Source organism: Heliangelus exortis, chromosome 18 (assembly GCF_036169615.1).
Source record: "Heliangelus exortis chromosome 18, bHelExo1.hap1, whole genome shotgun sequence".
In the NCBI taxonomy this organism is placed as follows: Eukaryota; Metazoa; Chordata; class Aves; order Apodiformes; family Trochilidae; genus Heliangelus; species Heliangelus exortis.
Genome location: NC_092439.1, coordinates 8,747,384 through 8,770,655, shown reverse-complemented (window position 1 = coordinate 8,770,655; position 23,272 = coordinate 8,747,384). Strand labels below are relative to the sequence as shown.

At 36.6% G+C, this 23,272-nt stretch overlaps 2 protein-coding genes and 1 long non-coding RNA gene across 21 annotated transcripts in view; 1 reads left to right on the top strand and 2 right to left on the bottom strand.

Annotated features, from left to right (window-relative positions):
* The first annotated feature begins 94 nt into the window (after window positions 1-94).
* On the top strand, window positions 95-13,080 carry LOC139804877 (uncharacterized). Its single transcript, XR_011729586.1, has 2 exons — window positions 95-618; window positions 11,509-13,080. It is a non-coding gene; the product is annotated as an uncharacterized lncRNA (long non-coding RNA).
* Window positions 1,999-9,466, bottom strand: LYVE1 (lymphatic vessel endothelial hyaluronan receptor 1). The gene is made up of 6 exons (XM_071762620.1): window positions 8,875-9,466; window positions 8,314-8,473; window positions 8,065-8,204; window positions 5,664-5,963; window positions 4,835-4,913; window positions 1,999-2,992 (listed from the first exon to the last, which is right to left on the bottom strand). Exons 1-6 carry the CDS (start codon window positions 8,966-8,968, stop codon window positions 2,809-2,811), a joined length of 957 nt encoding a protein of 318 aa, XP_071618721.1. The 5' UTR covers window positions 8,969-9,466; the 3' UTR covers window positions 1,999-2,808.
* Window positions 11,725-23,272, bottom strand: part of IRAG1 (inositol 1,4,5-triphosphate receptor associated 1) — a 48,652-nt gene continuing 37,104 nt past the window's right edge. For all 19 annotated transcript variants that reach the window (XM_071762601.1, XM_071762613.1, XM_071762602.1 and 16 more), the window contains 9 exons: window positions 22,846-22,986; window positions 21,852-21,983; window positions 20,934-21,075; window positions 20,231-20,280; window positions 18,730-18,837; window positions 17,533-17,600; window positions 16,854-16,973; window positions 15,989-16,120; window positions 11,725-14,996 (listed from right to left, as the gene is read on the bottom strand). In XM_071762601.1, coding sequence (XP_071618702.1) covers window positions 14,756-14,996; window positions 15,989-16,120; window positions 16,854-16,973; window positions 17,533-17,600; window positions 18,730-18,837; window positions 20,231-20,280; window positions 20,934-21,075; window positions 21,852-21,983; window positions 22,846-22,986 — 1,134 coding nt within the window. In that variant the 3' untranslated portion in view covers window positions 11,725-14,755. The remainder of the gene's footprint in view (window positions 14,997-15,988; window positions 16,121-16,853; window positions 16,974-17,532; window positions 17,601-18,729; window positions 18,838-20,230; window positions 20,281-20,933; window positions 21,076-21,851; window positions 21,984-22,845; window positions 22,987-23,272) is intronic.

Below are 23,272 nucleotides of genomic sequence, written 5' to 3'. Positions count from 1 at the left end.
GCGGCGCGGGGCTGGCGCTGTTGCCAGGACACGGAGGTCGCCGGGTCGGGCTGGCAGGGGAGAGTCGGAACCGCCGGGCCAGGGGCGGGCGGCACGGAGAGGCGGGACCCCTCTGGCCGCTGCCTGCCTTCCTCAGCCCCCGCGACACTGGGCGGCCCAGCGCCGCCCGTCGTTATGCGGGCTGGAAGAGTGGTTACACGGGGGAGCCGGTGATGGCGTTAGAGTTGAGCAGAGCCTGAGTATTCTTTCTGTTCTGCAACAGAAATGGGGTACTCGGTTGTTTTCTTTAAGAAAAAGCCTGTAATAGCTTGAATGACCAAAATGGGGAGACTTCCAGAGACGGGCCTTGTTGCACCCTCAGTTAATGCCAAGTCAGTGCTGCACAGCTCAGGGGTCTCATGAAGGGGCTTAAGACCCACCTGATTTATCCTCTCTTCTATTAGATACAATAAATAGAAATTTAAATTATACTTAATGGAATGAAAGCATCTACCTTGGTGAAATCATCATAGACTGGCAACTGCTGGTGCAAAACACTTCCCCAGTCCAGCCAGCGCAGCGGGGAAGGGAGACTCCAGCTGGAGTGGAGGATGTGGAAGTTGGATGCATGTGGCCAAGGTCAGTGCTCACTGACATTTTTACAAAAAGAAATACACAGCACCCATAAAATATAAAAAGCCATTTAGGAACAGAAATTCTAGAACATTCTCTAGGTCAGTCATCTGCATCCTGATGCTTCAAGGTTTAATTCTAGAGTTGGGTGGCTTTTTATTTAAAGTGGAGAAAAGGAGTAGTACGTACTTCCTCTTCCTGGCTACTTCTCTTCACACATAGACACACGTACTTCCCATGGTAGAGATACCCCTGTATTCCAGCCTGGATTGGGCTGGACTGAGAACCTCGTTGTATTTCCTGCAGGCCAAGCAGCCCTTTCACCTAAGGTCAGCAAACATCTGTAGCCTTAGTGTGGGAATCAGAGCAGTGTTATTGTCAAATGACTAATAAAAACTGTGATGTCCTGTGAGGTGGAATTAATTATTTGTCCAAGATACTTGAACATAATGCAATTTCTGAGACATCAATGAATTTTATAGCTGTTGAGAATGTCTTGTAAAAAAAGCACTTGAGATAAATCAGAAATGTAATGATTTATCTTAAAGTTTTTGCTTCTGCCAGTTAAAGGTTTGGGGTTTTGACACTTTCTGTCTAGAACTTAAATAAATGTTTTCCTGTTTGCTTTGTACATCCCTTGCAAGTCTGAACAAACAATGAGCAAGAACATTTTGTACTTTTCTAGTTAGAATCTGAGTAGCACTCATTATATACATACAATACAAAACAAAACACGGTGCTTGTTGATAAGTACTTATAGCTAGCTTTTATTATATGCAGAACAGTGTAATGGGTTCCTTTGTTATCCTTTGTAGTGTTGGCAGAAATTGTGCACTGGAAAAGAGGGGCAGATGAAAGCTTTCTAAGTTTTTGAGGTACAGGATAAACCAGGACATTTATAGGTTAAGGCAGTATCTTTTGGTATCAGCTAATATAGATTTTTTTAGAAAGTATACTCTGCAGGGGAAAAAAAAACCTTTAGATCTAAAACAGAAGCACCAAAATTGCAGCTGGAGCAGAATGAGAGAAAAAGTTTGAGGATTCCTTTAGGTGTGAATGGGACAATCAGAGAGAAAGTTGATACCTGTAGAATAGAGGTAATATAAGTAGGAGAGTAAGAGAAGCCATAGATAATTATCTCTTGGTGGTGGGGAAAAGAACAGAGAAAGAGGTAATTTCTCATCTCTAAAACACAGAAAAGAGAGGCAGAGGCGAAACTATAATGTCACAAAAAAATACAAAATTACCTGGAGTCCACGAACACTGCCTGTGTCCTTAAGCCCATTTGCTATCTGACACCATTGTGACAAGTGTTGACTGGGGCCTTTCTTGATGGCCTTATTTCTGCTTTTAACTCTGAGATACTTTTAATGAGATTAAATCGTCCAAACACATCTACAGTATTTTTATTTTTATATAAAGTACTGTAACCATCATTTGAGATCTTCATTATGAAAGCCACACCTTAATATACACAAAAGATATTAAATATAACTGTTGAGATACAGTTCAAGCTTGTTTTTTTTCCACTTGTCAAATATCTGATGAGGAAGAATGATAAAGGTTTTAATAAATAAAACAGTACATTATGATATGATTAAGACAGCTAAGAAAGTTATTCATTGTTGTATATATCATTAGCATGTATATACATAAGCATCTTTGTACCCTTCTATGGGTATTTGAATGACAGTGGGTTGTTACTTTTATTTTACTCACTTGTAAACAGATTTATTTATTCTGTTTGTAAACAGACTTTTAACAAACAGTATGCAACTACCTAATGGAAATAAGCTAATCTACATGACGAAGAGCTACAGTATCATATTTTTAGACATTAAGTTAGCAGACATTCTGCAGCCAGATAAAAAACCCACTTTTCATTATTTACTGATCTGTGTTCCATGCAAATAATTAGCACACTGCAGATCACTAGTAGCATATTCCTAATTACTTTTTTATTAATGATGAAAAATGAGCTGTAATGTGGATTTTCTATTCATTTCAAGTAAATAAGATACCATGTTCTTCTGCAAGAGCATATATAGCTAAAGATGTAATTCTTTTTTAAAAATTGAATATTATGATAGAGAAAATATTCATTCATGAGTATTTAAAATCACCCATGTTTAAAAGCATTGTTAAGTTCTTTGTGCTTTGTTTTATCTTTCTATCAAGAAGTATACATTCTTCCCCCTAAACTTCTGCTTCTAGACATTTTACTGTGGCCTCAGGTTTGGCTTTAGACTCTTCTACCTTTTTTCCATTATTTGTTTCCTTCTCAGGTGTTTTGTCATTTGACTTAGCCTCTTTGAGAGCAGTAGTTTCAACCATTTCTTTTTGCTGATTCTTGTTTGAAAATGGAAAGGTTTTCTTGTACCTTTAAACAGAAAAAAAGATAGTAAAGTAGAAACTGATATAGTTTTGTAGTATCACTCAAGACGCACTGTACCAAAGGCCTTTATGCATGACAAATGAGCTCAACAATTTTTTTCCTGCATACAATCGTAGTCCAAGAATAAAGACATTTACCTTGAGGCTGACATAGGAAAAACACAAAGAAAAAACTCCTAAACAGGCTTATATTCAAACAGATCACAGAACAATATAATGGTTTGGGTTGGAAGATCATCTAGTTCTGACACCCCTGCCACAGACAGGTACAACTCCCACTAGACCAGACAGCTTAAAGCCCTATCCAACCTGGCCTTGAACACTGCCAGGGATGGGGCATCCAGAGCTTCTCTGGACAACCTGTTCCAGTGTCACAACCACCCTCACACTATCATTTAAAAACCATGATACCTCATTGTGTTGCTATGTGCCCATGCAAAAAGCCCCTCTCTAACTTTCCTATGCTGGAAGGCTGCCAGAGCCTTCTCTTCTCCAGGCTGAACAACCTCAACTCTCTCAGTCTGTCTTCATAGCAGATGTGTCTCATTCTTCTGATCACCTTCGTGACCCTTCTCTGGCCTTGCTTCTACAGCTCCATGTCCTTCTTTTGTTGGGTGTTCCAGAACCAGACATAGTACTCCAGTTGGGGTCTCGTGAGAGGGGAGTAGAATGGCAGAATCACCTCCCTTCACCTACTGGCCACTCTCATTTTGATGCAGCCCAGGGTATGGCTGGCCTTCTGGGCTGAAAGGGCACATTGCTGGCTCATGTTGAGCTTCTCATAAACCAAGTCTTCATCATCCCTAAGTCCTTCTCCTCAGAGCTGCTCTCAATCCATTCTCCACTCATGCTGTACTTGTGCTTGGGAGTGCCCTGACCCAGGATAGGACCTTGCACTTGACCATGTTGAACTTCATGAAGTTTGCATGGACTCCCCTCTCATGTTTGTCACGCTCCCTCTGGATGTCATCCATTCCCTCCAGTGTGCTGGTCACAACACACAGCTCAGTGCCATCAGCAAACTTGCTGAGGGTGCACTGAATTCCCCGTCCATGTCACTGACAAAGATGTTAAACAGCAGTAGTAATATCAGCCAATGAGGAGTGCCACTGATCTCCATTTAGACATTGAGCTATTGACTGCAACTCTTTGAGTATGACCATCCATCCAATTTCTTATCCAACCAGTGGTGTATCTGACAAGTCCATGTCTCTTCCATTTAGAGTCAAGCATGTTATGTGAGACAGTGCCAAATGCTTAGCTCAAGTCCAGCTAGATGACATGAATTCTCTTCCTTTATCCACCAATTTTATAACCCTTTGGTAGGAGGCCACCAAATTTGTCAGGCAGGGTTTGCCTAGTAAAGTTATGTTTGCTGTCACCAATCCCCTGCTTCCATGTGCTTTAGCATGGTTTCCAGGAGGATCCGCTCTGTAATATTGCCGTGCACAGAGGTGAGGCTGACTGGCTTGTAGTTCCCCAGGTGCTCCTTTTCCTTTATGAAAATGGGGGTAATGTTTCCCCTCTTTTGGTCAGTGGGAACTTCAGATGCACACTTCAATGATGCTATTTTGGCACACTTGGACATGTTTCACACTAGGCACAGTGAGTAATCAAAAATAGCCAATATTTGTCTTTGATTCCTTTTCTAAAGCAGGGAATTGCAACAAGCTTTATCTGCCTAACAACAGGTTTTAAGGTTTTTTTGTGCTACACCGTTATGTACTTAAAATATTCACTGATTATTCTATAGGAGTGAAGTCAGCCCAAGAGAAAAAGATTAAAAAAAAAAAAAAAAAAAAAAAAAAAGAGAAAGAAGACGACTTACTTTTTGATATAGCAGGCTGCTAGAACAACTGAAATAACGAAGAAGACGACTGCCAGTACAAGAAGTGCAGTGGCGATACCTAAAGATAAAAGTGAGGCAAGTGTAGAGTTCTTATATGTCCTCAATTTTTTCTAAAAGCTCACAAGCATAAATCCAGATTATTCTAAAACCAGCCTAGGTACATACACAGCAACTCAAGAAGAGAGGAATCACAAAAGGTTAGTTACTCCTGCTCATATTTTCAACAGATATTGACACAGGTATTTAGGCGATCCCAGACAGATTTTTGCCTAATCTGCTCATTGGAGGGTTTTTACAACTTGCATAGAGAACACATTTTTGTGATTAATTATCCTTACAGTTAAGAATGCTTTTCCTCATATTTAGTCTGTTTCTAAGTTGCTATATATCAGGACTACTTATTCACACCTCGTAACTCAAGAACACTTCCATATTTGAAGAACAGTAATTGTCCTTAAAACTTTCTTGGCTTCTTTAGTTTTTAAGAGCCTGCTCATTTTTCCATTTCTCTGAGCACATGGTGTTTGCTAACACTTTATCAGAAATTTATTAATGCAACATCATGTTAACTAGAATGAACTTCCATGATTTCTTATTAAAATATTATCAAATAGTATCTTACTTCTACTTAAAAATTGTTTTAAAATCTTCTGCCCTACCAACTTTGCAAAACCACAACACTCTTATTCTGCCTCTAGGTTCAAAATGGATGCTGGAGAAGCAAACAAAAATAGCCATCTGCAGATTCACTACTAACATCTATCTAACTACCTTTTCTGATTAGATAGCTACTGTATATGCCCATTACCTCCAAAGGCAATAGCATCATTCTTAAAGGCAGCATGGGAAGTGTAGTTAGGAGAGTCAATCGGTGAGTATTCTTCTGGCACTTTTGTAGTAGCTGCCTCTGTTGGTGGTATAGTTTCAGTTATACATATTACGCGAAATTTTATATTTTTCAGGGATTTTTCTGGCTCAGTCACATTGGGAACTGCTGTGATGTTCTCAGTCAAATCAGAGTCTGAATAAGTAGTGAAGTCTGTTGGTGCAGTTGATGAAGGTTGTACAGTTGTAGCTGGATCTGGTCTACATGAATTAATCTGAACATCTGCAGCAGGGAAAGGAAATACAGAAGACTTTTGTTGCATGGTAGTTTTGTACTAAATGTACACACAAGTTTATTGGCATTGTTCCTTAGTCATTCCCTGCCAGAACATGGGAATTTACTCTCAAAATCCTCACCCATATCAGGCATGACTATTTCAAACATGTGGCCACTTAAAGTCACTTAAATTTTTGTCTATATCAAAACATGGGTGCAAGTGGACTTTTACATATAGGTGGAAAAGCTTAGGTGTAAATCAGGCTCATGAAAATTCTTTTCTAGTGAAGTTCTATATTCTGTAAAGCTATAAAAAACTCACTAAGTGCACACATAGATGACAGCATAAGTAACAGGGAAACGAACAGGTACTGTTCTCCAAATGGATTCCTGTGGGAAGTCTGATGACACAGTTATATCTACAGAATAAAAGCTAAATGGCAGGGGCTTTTTACTTTTTCCACTACAGTTTTTAAGTGATTTTGGCATTTCTTTGGCACAAAGAAAATTGACAGAATAAGCTTCTACCAAATATTTTGGTTTAGAAATACCTAGAACAGACAAGAGTTTGGCAATCAAGGTAAAGAAATGGAGAATCCTCCCAGTGTTAAATATACATTACTTTAAGTTACTTTCAAACCATTCAGTAGTGTTCTTTGCATAACATAAAAGTATTTTTTTTAATTAAAGCTAAACAAAGCAAGTAGTTTGAAACTACTTGTTACCTCATTAGCATTTCCCAACCTACCCAACATTTCTGATGCAGAAACACCATGCTGCATCAGAACAGAAGAAAAAACAATACCAATAGAAGCAGCTTCTTTTAGACCATGTTGCCAAGTAATTGTTCACTTATGCATTTACCAATAAAATCTATGGACTGCAAAGAAAAACTAAGAAAGCCAATAATGTAATTTTTAACTTTACAGGTTAGATAATAAGTCAATTTTTTAAAGGTGCTTTCTCTCTGCAGTTCTTTCTGGTCAGTAATCAGGCTTCCTAAGCCAACTACTTAAATTACCTAATCTCCCTTCACTAAAATGGCCAGGGTCATGAACAAAGCCCTTTGTTGAAGGCATGGCCTTCTCCCAAACAGCTTTATCATCAGTCTCTTTGTAAACTCTAGTGATGACAGCAGCCAGACATGGTCTCAGGTCTTTATATCTTCACATGGGCATATCTTACATATCCATCTTTCTCCTGCTCTTTTCAACCGTTCCTCACAAATCTTTCCTGAAAAATTTCTGGATTTTTTACATAATCTCTTGCTGCTCTTATCTAAACCTAATTGGCGACGTCTAGGGACTGATAAGAAACAATTCATTGATCCTATCCTATATATGGTCTAATTATTGGGATAGTTGTTACATAACAACTTATATCCCTTATATGATATGGGACACTAGCAGAAACACAATGCCTCTAGTTGTGGCAATACTTATTTTTGCTTAATACCACAGAAGTCATTAAGAAATAATACTGATGTATTGTGCTGAGAAGGCCCAATTTCCACTGAATCTTCAATCTAGGAATGGACAGTCAAGAATGAGGGGAAGGAAAAGCCTTTTCACACACAGGATGATGCACATCAAAGGGCACTGATTTTACTGAAAACAGATTGGAAATATAATTAATTTTGTGGTCTCTCAGCTGTTATAGCTTATATTTTAATTTAGTTTCATAGATAACTTTCCTTTTATCAAAGAGCATTCAGCTTTTCCTGAAGACCCTTAGTCTTTTTGCAAGAAAACACACATAACAGAGGCACTCTGGTTAAAGATTCAATTCACTGTCTTTTGAATTAACGTGCATAAATAATCAAAACATATTAAAACCCTTGTGTCAACAGTACAGAATGATAAAAGCAGCTCTTCTTTGTAAGCTTTCATGGAAATACCAAATTATTACTTTGGATTAACCTTTTGTGTTTCTTGGAAGCTTTTTACCCCTACAGAGCCAAGCACAGCTTGACAACATTTAGGACTGGAGAGGAAAATGGCCAACAAATTATAAGAACTCACTTGTTATGATTTTATTATGCATGTAATTAAAATATAATAAAAGCCAAACCAAAACACAAAAAAATGTGATTGATATGCTTACATACCTGAGGAATTGAAGCAGTAAACCTTAAATGTTTTAAAGGATTCAGCATACCATTGCACTACTCCAACGTTGCCCCTACCACATTTCTTGTTGGATATTTTCCGAGGAATAACAACAAATCCATCTTTCACCCATCCATAGCTACAATAAAAGGCATCAGTCCTTTTAATATCAGATTTATCACCAGCCTCAGATGCATGTAAAGAAGGTGTTCACTAAAGATAATGAGACACTATCTGATACTATATACCTGCATGTTTCAAAGCCATGTTTCAAAGCCTTTTCAACTTGGTCTTTACTTGCCAGTTGTAGATTCAGTTGATTACATGCACTACTTGCTTCTGAAAAATTCACTTTCTCCTCAAGATAAATTCCTACACCTTTGATCCTGCAAGGTGAAAGAATCGAACCTGTAATTTAGACATAAATTTTCAAGGTTAGTATTTGAATATAAACATTTATTCCTCATGAAAAGTTTAACACGATGTTCAACTGAATTCAACATTGTTAAAAGTTTCTGGCTTGAGGATAATAGAAAACTAATTTCTAGCAAAAAGGTATTCTTTAAGTATAGAGCATATTTTCTTAATAGTCTAGAATTGCAAGAGGTTTGGCTTTTATTAGACTTAATGCATATATAGCTGGCACTTGAGTCATTACCTGGAGTCAGTTTCTTACCAATGACATTCTCTGTCATACCCCCATTTGCAAATCTACCTTCTTGTTTTTCAGCTCTCCTTTTCAGCTCGTAGTTTCAAGTACTTCACTAGTGCTTCAACTAAAAGATTTTAAGAAGTAGAAGTTTACATACCTGTTATAAAGTAATTTTGAGCCATGGATGTCATAACCCAGATGAAAAACACTACTGAGGTAACTCCAAAATAAGTTGCCATTTTTCCCAACATGGAAAATTACAAAATTCAAAGTGATCTGTCTTCTGTGCTAAGAAAAGATGAGGTATTGGACACTATCAGACCACCTTTGAGATGACTTCTTGAAAGCAACTTCAGCTGTCACTGCACTGCCTCACAGAAAGAATGTCAGAGAAAATGTGTTGACTGTCCCACTCAAAGGTGAGGTCACTGACTGGAAATCCCTAATCACCCTTTACACTTTCTTTCATGTAGGGTTTGCTGGAAAATTTAACTACTGCTGACTCAGAAATCACAGCTGAGGAAGAGAGATAAGACTGTTAGACTGCTAAGTCAGTAAACACTTAAAAAGCTTTTCTTTAGCTATTTTTTCCTGTTTTGCTGATTAACAGCTCATTACTCATGTTGTCTATTCATCTCGTAAATAAAACAAATTCTCTATTGTATCACAGCATGCCAGGCAGGATTTTCCTTTTGGAATTGGAAGTGCCTAGGTTCCCCACTATTCTATTTCTCTTGATGTAGTACTTAGACTTTTCTTTGCTTTAGAGTTTCAATGCAAAAACAGGTCCCATAATACAGACATAATATAATACTTTGTTTTTAACATATTTGGAGATAGGCTGCTGTAAACGGGATCCCTCGTGAAACTCTAGGGACAGAGGTGGGAGCTAGTCCCTTCACTATTGTCTTTTGTGAAGTTCCTACAAACAGTGATGCCAGTGGCCTGACTCAGAACACAAATGATCCTCACAGCTTGAACTTAGAAAACCTTCGGGAAGTCTTCACAAATAAACTACTTTTGCAGAGATTCCAATAAACATAAAGCAAAAATAGAGTTTGAGATTAGCTAGTTTCCTTCACTGTCAGTAGGATCAGCTGCATTTATGTTATTGCTGACAGATATTAACCTAACCTGCTCCTAAAGACAAACTGCTAGTATTTCCTCAAATGTTATGTTACAGTGCTTTACTGTTCTTTATTATTTAACAGTTTTCCCTGCTCTTAACTGACTTACCCATACTGTAGTGTAAACCTATCAGCTATTTTCCTGTTGGAAATGGACACGTAAAATAGCTTATTTCATATTGCATACATATTTCATATTTCAACAATCTTTTGTATTAAAGACTTATGCCTCTGGTCCCAATTTTCTTTCAGGCAAGAACCACCAGCTCGCTCACATTTTCTTTCTAGCTGAGGCCTGACCAATGCAAAGTACTGAATAGTGAGCTTTTACAGTACAGAATGGAATGAGCCCTTTTTTTTTTTTTTTCCCCGAAAAAGATAAATTTGTTACATTTTGTTCAGTTTGTGATTCAGGAAACTTTTAGCTGTCCTACCTACTTAGGCTGTTTTCAAGGTTTTGTAAACATAAGTTTAACAGTAGCTACCTCTTTAAACTGTATTTTGCATTGTTGAAAGTTCCCAGTCAATATACTGAAGACAGTATTCACTTTTATGTTGCCATAGTCCCAATCTCTTACAGCAACATGTGGTTATTATGGGTGTACTGTAACACAGACAGGCATCTACAGAACAAGTAAAGAATGCTGTTGAACTTGGATTGTGCTTGTGCTGTGGTTTGGAACTGAATGTTGGTAAAGCTCCTTGAGATCTTAAGAGACCAATTTCTTGCTCCAATTTCTATTCAGTCCTTTGTTGTGCTGTAAATACTTGCCTCTACAAAGCGATGGCAATCTGAAATATTGAAATCAGACTTACTCTGACTGTAGTAAGTTCCAAGCAAATTCACTTGCATTCACAACAAAGTGGAAATGAACTGTTATTCTGCAACTCTCTTGAACTAATAGACTGTGGCTGTAAAACATCGAGTACATTAAGCAAAATCTTACCATCTCCATGCTTACCTTAAATTGCTAAATATTGCTTACCATGAAAACTAAGCAAAAGCTGGGTTTCTGAAGAAAGACATTTCAAAATTGCATGCTAATTATTCTTCCAAAATATAACAATTTGTGCCTGTTATCCTCACTGTGCAAAGTTCCTTTAGTTCCTGTCCACTTTTTTGATGCTTAGTAGAGTTTTTAGCTGGAAAAGTGAGATAAACACCTTCGTAACAGCAAACAAAAGTGTAAGCTCCGTCACATGGATAACTGTTCTCTACAGTAATTTCTAAAGGAAACCTGAAGCCTGAACAACAGAAGAGGAAACAAATTAAAAAGAAAAAAAAAATGGATATGTAGAAAATACAAATATTGGGGTCTTTTCCTGATAACAGTAATTCCTTTCAAAGTTGTTGCTGTCCCAATCTTTTTCACAGACCATCAGAGATCCAGAAGTGGCATTCCTGTTCTTTGTGGAAATTGAATGTTGTCTCCTTCCCACTGGTCTGGCAAGTTCAGCTCTCCATAGAGCCCAGGCTTCCCAGACCACCCAAGCCTACAAGAACACAAAGCAAATAAAGAATCCTAACCTTTCACTCCTTTGGTTATAGACCTCCCTTGTGGCTTTCTTTGTTACATCTCCTCAGTGACAGGCAACCCCCCTGTAAAGCAGGAGTTAAACTCTCTCCAGAATATTTCAATTTCCTTTCTCATCTTGTTTCTTAGGGCATGACAGGGAGGAATCTGCTTGCAAAAAATTTCTCTACTGAAAGAGGAGTTTGCTTGCTTATTATTCTACATCATTTTCCTGAAGAACCAAAAGACTAAGAACAAGATCTTTGGTATGTGTAACATGGCACTACATTATACAGTATAGACAAGGCAGTTTCATAAGAACATAGCCATTGATAAGCAGACAGAGTGAATATAAAAAAACACCTCTTAAGGTAGCAACATTGAGGACTTTGAAACCATACTTTTATTTCAAAACTCAAGTATGTGACACTATACAGTACAATACCAGCACACTTGTGCAAAATCTTACAATATTACAAATTTAAATCTGATACACAAAAAAATAGTGCCCTTTTAAAATTCCTTTTACTACAAACATCTGTGCTGTGCAAGAGAAACAATAACGTGTCTTGTTAAAGCAGAAAAATAAATATTGCACCTCAAGAAAGCTATTTCAGTGTCCATAGCATAAATAATAGATCTATTTCTTGTTATCTGATGTGATATTTGAACACAGAATGTTGGGGGTTTTTTTTCCAGATAAAGCAAACTAATATCCAATATATAAAATTACCTTTAGAATAGTTTTTTGAGCTCAATCTAGCTTCCTATTAAAAAAGGTGTATTCATTAACTAACTGAAAAACATAAGCAAAAATATTTCATGTGCTATTAGTCATTGTGGTCCATTATTTCTAGTGAACAGTTTGCTCAAAGTGGTTAAAAAAGAACAACAATTTTTTACAAATAAACTTTATCTTCATCTTTTCATCCCTGTTAAAATATCTTGTCTCTTTCAGTCCATTCCCCACTATAGTTAATAACTTTATGGCTTGACTATACTTAGACATGCAAGTAGTTCAGTTCAGATCAGTACAACTACTTACAGGAATGTGCCCCTGTGCACTAGGTTCACAAAAAGCCACTGTGCTGAATTCTGAAGAGGATGGAGCCCCCAGTCACCAACTGACCAAAAAAACACTTAGCACATTCCTAATATTGAAGCAGTTCAAGAATCTAGTGATATCAATAACTCTCTATATGTATGTAAAATAAGGTGTTGGACCCACATCAGTGCAGATGTAAATAAGAGTGAATTAATTCTATCATAGACATTGTTAATTATTTTTCCTCAGTGCAGCCCAACATTTCCACAATCATATCATCAAATACATACCAAAATTTTTGGTGTAGAGAGTTCTGAATCTTCAGGACTATTTACCTTCATTTTTTATTGCCTTAAGTTATCAGTGCTATTTGTAAATAATATTAAGTTAAAGCTGATTTTAATAAAGAATAAATCAAAGAGCAACTGACAAGTTTCTTCAATTATTGAACGTATATGAAGTGTCACAGTAGTTCTTCATAGTCAGATATTTTAACTGAACCAAACAGATGCCAATTAATTTGCAAGAAACCTTCTTATTCTTTACCAATTACAATTTTAGGCCAAATGACACTTTCCCATTATCCTTTCTGAACTTCCTTATGCACACTATTACTCAACAATATATACTTTAAAACAAAACCAAACCACCCAACTGCTTATATCCCTCCCCTCCCCCCCCCAAAAAAGTGGTAGTACAAAATAGCAGATTTTCTTTTCTTTCTACATATAAATGCTCCTTCAGAAAAATGGGGCTAAAGATGCAACAAACAAAATTCACCAGCATTTGTTACTACTGCCAGATACGTGAGTTGAATTTCTGACTGAGTTAGAAACTTGTTGTCTTTGATAGTTAGCTTGAGATTCAGTGTTTATACCAAATAAAACAAGACAATTATAACTGCATCTGAATTGAAATTACAGGACTTCATAACACACTTATCAGTCAGCTGGTAAACAGACCTGTTAATCAGTCAGACAATGCCAGAAAAATGCAAGAAATGAGTGCAATCAAATGTCATGCTGATTTTGATAGTGTGGTTAGATTCAAGTGTTTAGCCATGGAAAGACAAACATAGCTCATCTTCAATCAGCGTGATGTTCAGCAGGAACATACAGTATACCTTATGTGACATGCATTTTGGTCTCAGCTCCCGGTGGTGTGGTTTTTAACAGATAATGGCTTCACCACTTTGAAACTGCTTGTCTAAAAATATCAGGCTTTCACATTGTTGTTTAAGAATTCATAACACCCAAACATGCTGAACCATTACAAAATCTGGGTGAAAGGCTAATCTATCACAACCTGGTAGTTTAGCTTTGAAAGCATACCAGAACAGTTGTACTCTTGGCATCAGATTCTGCAAACATGCAGTGACCTCTTTAAAATCCTCACTGCTTTTCTGTCCTCATTGTTAGGATTCATAAGCACTGGTAGGATTTTGATTGTACACAGAACTTTGTCCCTAGAGCAGATCTCAAAGGATATCTATTTCCAGTATTAGCAGTAGGACAGAGTCCCCTTAGAGACATCACCTGTATACAGAGGTTTCAATACTTCTTAAAATTTTTTTTTTTTAATAAAGAATTTAAGATAACTCAAACTTAAAACTGCTGTATTTTGGCATCTAATTTTCCAGACAGTAACTGCTTTCTGCTGTAAACAGTTTTGACTCTGAGTGGCATAGACAAATTTGTTGCAAAGCATGCAGCGTGCCCCTTTGCTATGTCAAAAGTTCCCAGATTTATTTGACAATATCAGCTGTGCCACCTAGACCTGATTTTACGTCTTGGTGTGTATCCCACTAAAAAAATAGTGATCTCATTTTTAAGGTATATCATAAAACATATTTATGCATGTCACTGGTATTCAATTTAAATAATTACAGGTAATGCCTCTTAGAAAATCACTGAATTATGGTTATTAACAATAATTATTAAAACTTATGAATAAGCAAATTAATTGGACTTTTAAAACCCAAACCACTTCAATGCCATTAACTTCACAAATAAATTCAAGAAATACCAATTAAAGCACTGACTACAAATCAAAGTTCTCTGTCAATGTGCAACTCATTCTTTTAAATGTTTTGCTGGTTGCTGATTACTGCTACAATCTTATCATTTTTTCATTACTTTATTTCTATCAGTCATTTAAAATAAGAGGAGAGAGAGATTATTCATCAGATTGTTGTTTTGGCCAGTATGTTACTCCAAACCTGACGGTGTGGAGTAACTCACTTGTCTAACAGATCACGTTTAACAACCACAAGGATTACTAGACACTACCTTCAACAACTGTGTTCTGTATGCATACTTGCTCAGGCACCATAAACACATGGTCATTCCTTTATTATTCAGTGCGTTGCTGTTGTTGAAATCCTGAGTTCCACCAGGAATACTGACTGGCAGCAGAACAGCTGGCCTTCCCTTCAGGTCCCTCTGATTTTTCACCACAGGAGTTGTATGAATGGTAGATTCCCAACATCATAGCAAAAATGATTACCGCAGCCACTACAAGCCACATCACGTTCCAGTGTTTACACAGTTTGGGGTACAGTATATGTAAATAATTAATGATGACTTCAAGTCTTCTGTAAAATTAAAAGAAAACTGTTATGTATTAATCATATGCAAATGTATTATCTTAAGCTTTCAGTCTGAGAAGTTTCATAGGCACATGGTGCACCATCTTTTGTCCAAATACAAGCACCTTGTCAAAGCAGAACCAGACTTTTAAGTTCTTTTCTGAAGAGCTGTACACTCAGGTATGGGTGATGTTTGCAAGATGGCTGAAACTTGACTTCTATTTCTCCCACCTGTCAATCTCAGATCTTCACAGGATGTAAAATTTGCACTGTTCATAGCTTGCTCAACTAACCTAAACATTAGAAACTGTAGTGAATATTTATTAAGAATGTGTTCTTAGGAATTTCATGACTAGTGAGATGGCTGCACTTCTGAACATTCTTAAATTTCAAGTTAATGGATGGTTTTGACCATAATAGTTATGCAATGGACATGAATTCTTCTGGATCTGGTAAGGATCCCTACCTTAGCCTGGGTCTGGACATACAGTTTGCTTTGGACAGCATTCTATTCCTCTGTAATGCAAAAGTCTCTTTGCTTTTACAGTGCGGGACATGCAGGTATATTGAATTGTGTGGTAGAGCCAGTGAGGAAACCCAACAAATTAACTATAAGAAAAGCTGAAAATTTCATAAAGGTCTTCCATTAAGGCATCAAATACTTCAGGTAAGACAAAAAGCAGAGGATTCAAAAGTCTCCAATATAGCCAAGGAGCACTGGCTACAGATGGATGCCATAAACATGTGACTCTGCTGAAAGGCAGGAACTCCAGCATAGTGCATCTCTACTGCATCTGCACAGCATTCACAGGAAGCAGACACCTGCCTGTCCAAGTCACAGCTAGTCCCATATAGCTGAGGATCTTGTCTTAATCTCCATTCACCTTGCAGGTGTACTGGAAGACTTGTGAAGGCTCTTTGTGAATTACTTTCAGCACAAATATGGGCACAAACAGAAAAAGTGGTCCCTCTTGTATGGACATATACCACTATCTCACCTGCTTTTCAGATTTTTAATCTCATCATCGTTCTCACTTTCTTCATGTTCATCATGACTTCCCTTTGGTGTCTCTTCATCTTCTTCCTTCAGTTCCTGAAGTTCTTTGGTTTTCTTCAAGCCTTCCTGGTAGCTTTAACAAACAAACAAATTTTTCTTAGTCTAGCACACTGGATAAGCTTGTTCCTGTGTAATGAAAAATGAGCGTTGCAGCATTTGGAGAAGAATAAAAACTAGCCAAAGACCATAAGTATGGCATGCGGGTAGCCACCCTTTCTTTTAAACATTTTGAAGACCATCTAGCTACTTTTCTTTCTGAGAGAATAACTATAAATCAGTGCTGAAGACAGATGTCTTGTTGAATTCTGCAGTAGAGGTTAAAAATTTTTGCCTCACTATTTGCATAGTATAAAGTTCTTTGCTTGACACTCAGAAACAGATCCCAAAGCTGTTAAGTGCCCCAAAACGTGCTGTGCGTTTTGTGACACAACAACATGAAGTACTGCTAAAGTTAATTGCTCGTTTTCATGAACACTTTTAAGAATAAACATTTTAGAAAATTCTTTTGGATTATCCTAACAGGAAGCTGAAGACTACTGACCTAAGAACACCTACTGCACTCAGCATCTCTGATATCCCACAGCCTGGCTCAACTTACTTAGTATAGGATGAAAGTGAACAGCTATGATGCAAATACAATGAATGAAACTTACTCACATTGTTTCCAAAATTGCTTCAATTATGACCCCCTTCTGGGAGCTCATATCAGTTACATCATTCATTTTGAATTTAAAATCACATTGTAAGAACATATGTCCTCAACTGGTAGCACATTTACAGATTTAGTTCACATAAAGTATTCCCACCCTTTGTTATATGCTTCCTCTTCTATCTTGGCTTTAGTTTCAGGACTTATTTCTTCCAGCCCTCGCTGTGTCAGCACAGAAGTAGAGGTTTCACAATCAGGCTCTCCATTAGTCTTACCACTGCCAAGATAAAAGAAACAAAGAAACAGTGGATATCATAGTATTTCAAAATATGATTCTTACCAACTGGCTACATGTTGAAAAGGCAAGAGCAGAACATTAACTTCTGTTACTGGGATAGGAATATTCATACCCAGGATTGTTTGTGGCCAGCTTTAGATACAGAAATAATTTGTTCTGAGAAATAATAGGTTGGTTTTTTTTAAAGTGACATGCATTGTATGTAATGCTCTTAGTTCTGTGAAGTTCTAAAGTCAGGCCTACTCAAATGCATAACTGAACTATCTGCTGCAATTTTACTTGATGAGTTCTAATCATCAGAGCAGGCTTGATTTAGTTTTAAAATGCTACTTGCAAACTTTCAATGTGAAACAAACAATATAATGGTGACATGGTAAAATACAGTTACCAGATTGTGAATTGACTTAAGCCAATGATGCTTCACTGATTTCTGTACCTTATGCCTTGGCTCAAATTCTGTTAGGAAAGACAGAAACTACATAATTTTCATTTCATACTAGGATTTAATAGGTAATGAGATGACCTAGAGAAAACTCACTTTTCTAAAAGTGATGGCAGAACAGGATTAGATGTTAGAGTGCTCCTTCCATTACTAGGTGTTTCAGACTGCAAGTAAAAAATAGCAATAAATATTACATCCATTAATTAATTTCAAGTCAGCCTACAGTAAAATTACAAATTACTTTTTCTTCTCACATCCACGGGCAAAGTATCTTTAATATGCAGCTTCCAAATTACTCCCTTTAATCACAGTAAACAATGCTTGCACACTAAGAAAAATTTTCTTTGACAACTCCTTGTACTCTGCTTCTTTTTTCCAAGTCGTTCTTACTCATATATTGATCACTGAACAGTCAAATACTGTACTGCTTCTCTCATTTAATCCTAGGAACACAGATTTTTTGGCTAAGTTTTTGATGGAAAATTTTAAACAAAAATAAATCATAAAAGTTCACAGCAAATAAACACACTTGGTTGCTGAAGCAATTGACTCTGAGTGCATAATAATTAAATTGCACAAACAGATTGTTTTCTTAACACTGAAGTAGATTTAGCTTTTCAACAACACTCTTAATTTAAATAGCCCTACAATTTTCACTTAGTAAAACTGCATAACTTTCAGGTTATGTGACATCTTGGCTCATCTCTGAACAGTTGGTATGCCTTGCTGTTTTCCTCCAAAGCATTTGTATAGATTAGGTTCAGATCCTCACTTAATTTAACACAATTTTATAAACAAAAAGTCAAGGCAAGGGCTGATAGCTTCACTGATTCCCAGATCATCATAGAACTTGTAAATCTGTACCACATGCACTTCTCCACATTAGTTACATGCTTCTCTGCTTAGTGGACTTTTGGCAATGAAGAGAAGCAGTCTAATCATACTCTGTGGATTCCAGTTAAAATTGCTCTCCTACAGTGCAACTATTTTTACTTTCTCTTCCCAGTATATTTCTAGAGATTAAAAGCCAAATTTCCTCAACAAATGTTTAATTCCTCTGAATCACCAGCCAGCTCTGTTCAGCTCTGTATCCCAAGTGATCATTTATAGAGGTGGATTCTGAAGGCATATGTCCCTCACACATGAATTACCTTTGTCTACTCCCTTTCACTACAATGGAGTCAAAGCAAGTTAAATCAATAAAAGGGCTTACATTTTATAGTAAAGGCTTGGCTCTATGCAAGAGTGGCTTAGACAAGAAAGTAGTACCTTTAAATTGTGGTTTTTACTTACCAGGGATGGCATTGAAGGTACAGGTGAAGCTGTTGGTGACTGACCAGGAATGTTTAAGGAATTAAATTTAGGAACAACAGCAACACTGACTCTCCTCCGAGGCATATTCTGTGAAAAATAACATTTTACTTTTCATACAACAAGATAGTCTGTGGAACAACTCTACAAGGTATTAAAGGTATGGCAGAGGTGTAGGTTAATGTCTCTGGAGGAAAGGAGAGTTGGGAGCAAATTAAGATAAATGGCTGTTAGGGCTTTGGTTTTCCCCACAACTTTCCCCAATACTGTCTGGAGTAGTAAGCAGTTAGCGTGAAATGAGGAGCTGTACAGAGATGCTACTCTTCCCTCCACATTGAAAGCCCAATTGTGTAAGTCAAGCAACAGATACATTCTGAGGTGATATTGTCAGTTCTTATTAAAGGCTGTTACCTTTGGTTAGACCAGATGGTACTGAGAAAAGTGCTGGTGTCACAAGCTCTTTTCTTGCTATGTACCCATTATGATATACAGCACACACCATGATACAGTAATTATTTCTAAACTTTAAAATTATAACTTACAGAAACAATAACATCTGCTCCTTCTGCAAAAATCAGAGCCTTCTCCCCCAACCTTTGAATTGTGAGATACCTATCTAGCATCATGAGACATTGCTTAGATTTCCCAAAGACCATGGAAACTTTTGATATGATAAACACATGCTAGCTTTACACAATATATTCTAGCTTAAGTATAGATCATAAAATTTAATGCCTCTGACCACCAAATTTCAGTTTAAATTTAAGGTCGTTTTAGGAATTTTGGGGATAAATTTGATCTCCAACACTTGCAAGCTCTGCAGTAATGGAACACTGACCATGTTAAAGTTACTAATTGGTCAAACCAAAACCATTGCAGATAATCCTTTATTCTGAATGCTTTGTCAAACCAAACAACATATTCTGATGCTAAATGAAAAATAAGCCCACTTAAAAGTAACTGTTTACATTTAAGGTTCTCCAAACATAGTGCAAATTTTAAGATAATTAAAATGGTATGATCATGGAATCCCTGACCACATAGTAAGCTTTGATCCAGTGTTCAGCTTCCTCACTGAGGAATTAGAACAAAGCACAGGATGTAAGATGTTCTCTGGGGCACAGGTACGTGGCCTGGAATACAATTATTCACAGAATCAAAGAACCTTCGAGGTCACTAGGTCTACCTGTCAAACTGTTAATCTTTAATAAGTAGATCCTTTTAGTATTTATCTAAAATATTTTAAAAACCAATATATTTATATATTATACTTAATATATATTATTTACAGCAAGCATTATAATTATTTGTCATTCATAATCATTTATCCAAATTTAGAAAGCATTTGCACTGAATTACATGAACAATACTGAGAATTTACCAACATTATGTCTGAACACAACTCATAAAACTGAATGTACATAGATAAAAAGAAATTCACTACGTAAAATCTTCATTTAATTTTCTTTATATTTATAAATACCTTTCCAACAGTAAGAGACATGGATCTAGATGAACGAGGTACTCCCTCTTCTGCATGAAAACAGTAGATAAAGAACAATCTTAGACTATAGTAATATCTATAAATAATATTTATAGAACCCTTACTTGTATCTCAAACTCAGATATAGTAAATTAATATAAGGTCTGCAGTGACTGCATAAATTATTTGTCATCCAGTTCTGGTATCAGTTACACTTGCACAAGAAATCTGAAGTAACAGCAAAAAATCACAATATTACTATCTTTACCAAGATCAGGCAAAAGCTCACTATTTGCCTTTGTATACAAGTTTTTAAAAAAGAAAATACTCATATTGCAGTTTTCAGCAAACTAGGAAAGAAAAGGTTGCAAAACCAAAAAAAAAAATTCTTCAATAATGAAATTTTGCCTTTATCTGTCATCTTCAATAAGAGGTACCTCAAAACTGTGTGAACTATGCAGAATCAGAATTTGGTAGGTGATCACAATTTTAAATTACTGTACCAAAGTATTAAGTATGGCTTATATGAAATATTTTGTCTGTTATATTTTTAACTTTTTGAAGTCTATTCCTGTACGTCAGAGCTTCATGAACAAGTTTCATAGTCCTTCACTTTTTATAATTAACAGCCCCAGACACCTCTCTGTATAGAGGTAAATCCAGAAGTCAGGTATTTAAATTTTAATTTTTTTTTTTTTTTTACCAGATGCACCATAGCTTCTGCTAGAATTCTGATTAGCAAGTTTCTTGAACTCCATCAGTTCAGCATGATCCTTTTCATATGTTCTTTTTAGATTTTCCACATATTGCATCATCACTTCTGTTGCCTTTGACATACGCTTCTCCTAAAGAAGAAAAGAAGAGAATACTCAGGTAACCTTTATGCTTCTTAAACAAATTGTATGCTCCCTCTCAAGGTTAAATCTGGAATAGTTTTTCTTAAAGAAATATTGGTATCTCTATGACTGAAAACTCTAAAGCCAATTAGAATACAGATACACATGCATTCATAAATATCCACAGAATATAATCTCTTTTTGTCATACCTACAGTCTTCCTATGTGCCTGTGTTATCAGTTATGTGGTGTAGATACAGTTGTTTTCAGTCCCTTGAAGGTTTCAGTCACTTTCAGTCTATTTACTTTAGCAGGCAGAGGCAACAGTGTTGAATCTGGGAGGGTTTTGCTGTGTTCTCATTTATACTTGCTCTGTTCTCATTTATAATTGTTCCGTTCTCATTTATAATTGCTCTGTTATTATACTCTTTATACTTACCTGGCTAAGCTATTGCCAAAGGCAGGGTACTGAACTAGATGAGCTTTTTGACCCAGGAAAGTTTTTTGATCAGAAAGCACTGATTTTAAATACATTTACTGTGATGCAGCTGTAGTTCTGAATAGTATCTGAGCTCCAGTGGTATAGTTGTTTAATAGCATCATGGGTTTGAATTCTATATCCAGACCCAAATAGTGTCTTTACCTGACACTACTGTAAACACTGTTAATCTGATAAAATGGAAAATAAAATTCAAAGGGCTAATATAACCTCTAGCTATGGCTGAAAAAGAGAAAGATTGAACATGTGCTGCCCAGACACATATTAGGCACCAGGACATTCTTACCTGGCGAACAGCTCCAACCATCTCAGCACGACTGGAGAGCCTTGCAGCTAAACGCCGCAGGACAGCAATATCCTCCAGTAGCTTCTGGTAAGCTTCTCTGTGCTCATAGTGATGCCATAAGTGAGCTGAAGACTGAAGTGAAAATACGTAAGCTTTATTTTCATGGTTTGCCACCTCTAGATCAGATAAAGTTGCCTAAGCCACAGAAGTTGGGCAGACATGTGTAGGCAGAACAACACATGGACAAATAAAGAGCAATGTCATCAGTACCACCAGATATAACTGAGCAAGTGCTGCTGCTCCGTTTCAAAATGATGTTTCACTGCATACTGCAAGCACACCTTTCAAGAAGCTAAAAGGGCTAAGCACATTTGCAATACTCCTTTTGATATGAATGATGAATCATTCTTAGCTACCTATGAACTTTAGAAATGTCAAGTTTATTTAAACTAGTACTTAAAAATGATTGCCTAAACACAAAGAACATTTTCATTCACTAGGTATTCACAAGGTAATAAGAAGACCATTTATATTCTTTCAGTTCCATGATAACTTCAGTTACTTGGAAAATAAGACAGTGTCAAGGATCAAAACTGTAAAAGAGTCATCAAAACCAATATAGCCTGTAAATCAAAAGGTAGTCTCAATTTCTTAACCTCTCTAACTTGCTTATTTTCTTGAACAAATCTGAAGTTAATGCAAATAAGCTTTCTCTTGAAGTTGCGTTTTTGAATAAAACATCAATTATCATAAGATTGATTAAAAAAACCTATGAAGATTGGCAGAACTGCCAGTGCTTCAAGACATAAGGTAACCTCCCACCATGATTGGAACAAGTCCAGGTCTAATATGATAGAGATTATACAGAAGTCATCATGTAATTTAATTGCTTGTTACTTTATTACATTGTATAGGACAAAAGTATATCTTCCAAATGTGTGTGTACTTTCATGTACACCCCAGTTCAGAAAAAGAATTATTGCTGTTTGCTTACCGTAATGGCTACTTTAAAGTTTTCCAGTTCCTTCTCAGCATTCTCTTCAGTAAGATTCCTCTCTCTCTCTGCTTGGTTAATTCTGGATTCCAAGGTATAACTATCATTTCTAAAGGCCAAGGAAAGCTGTACAAATACATTCTGTTTGGATTTAAAAAGGCATTTAAAAATGAGTGTCAGAACAATGTGGTTTCCAGTAAAAGCTTGTCAATAAGGTATATTTAACAAACTGAGGTATTCAATTAAGCATTGAAACAGAAAAATGAATTTATTTATTTTTTATTAGATTTTTTTTCAAAAATCCCTTATATTTACTTCCACTAAAATATGAATAAATGTGTTGCTGCCTCTTTTCCTGAATGCTTTTCTGGGAGATCAGTAGATCAGCGATACAACGAAGGAAGTAGCCTACCAGAAGTATCAGGAT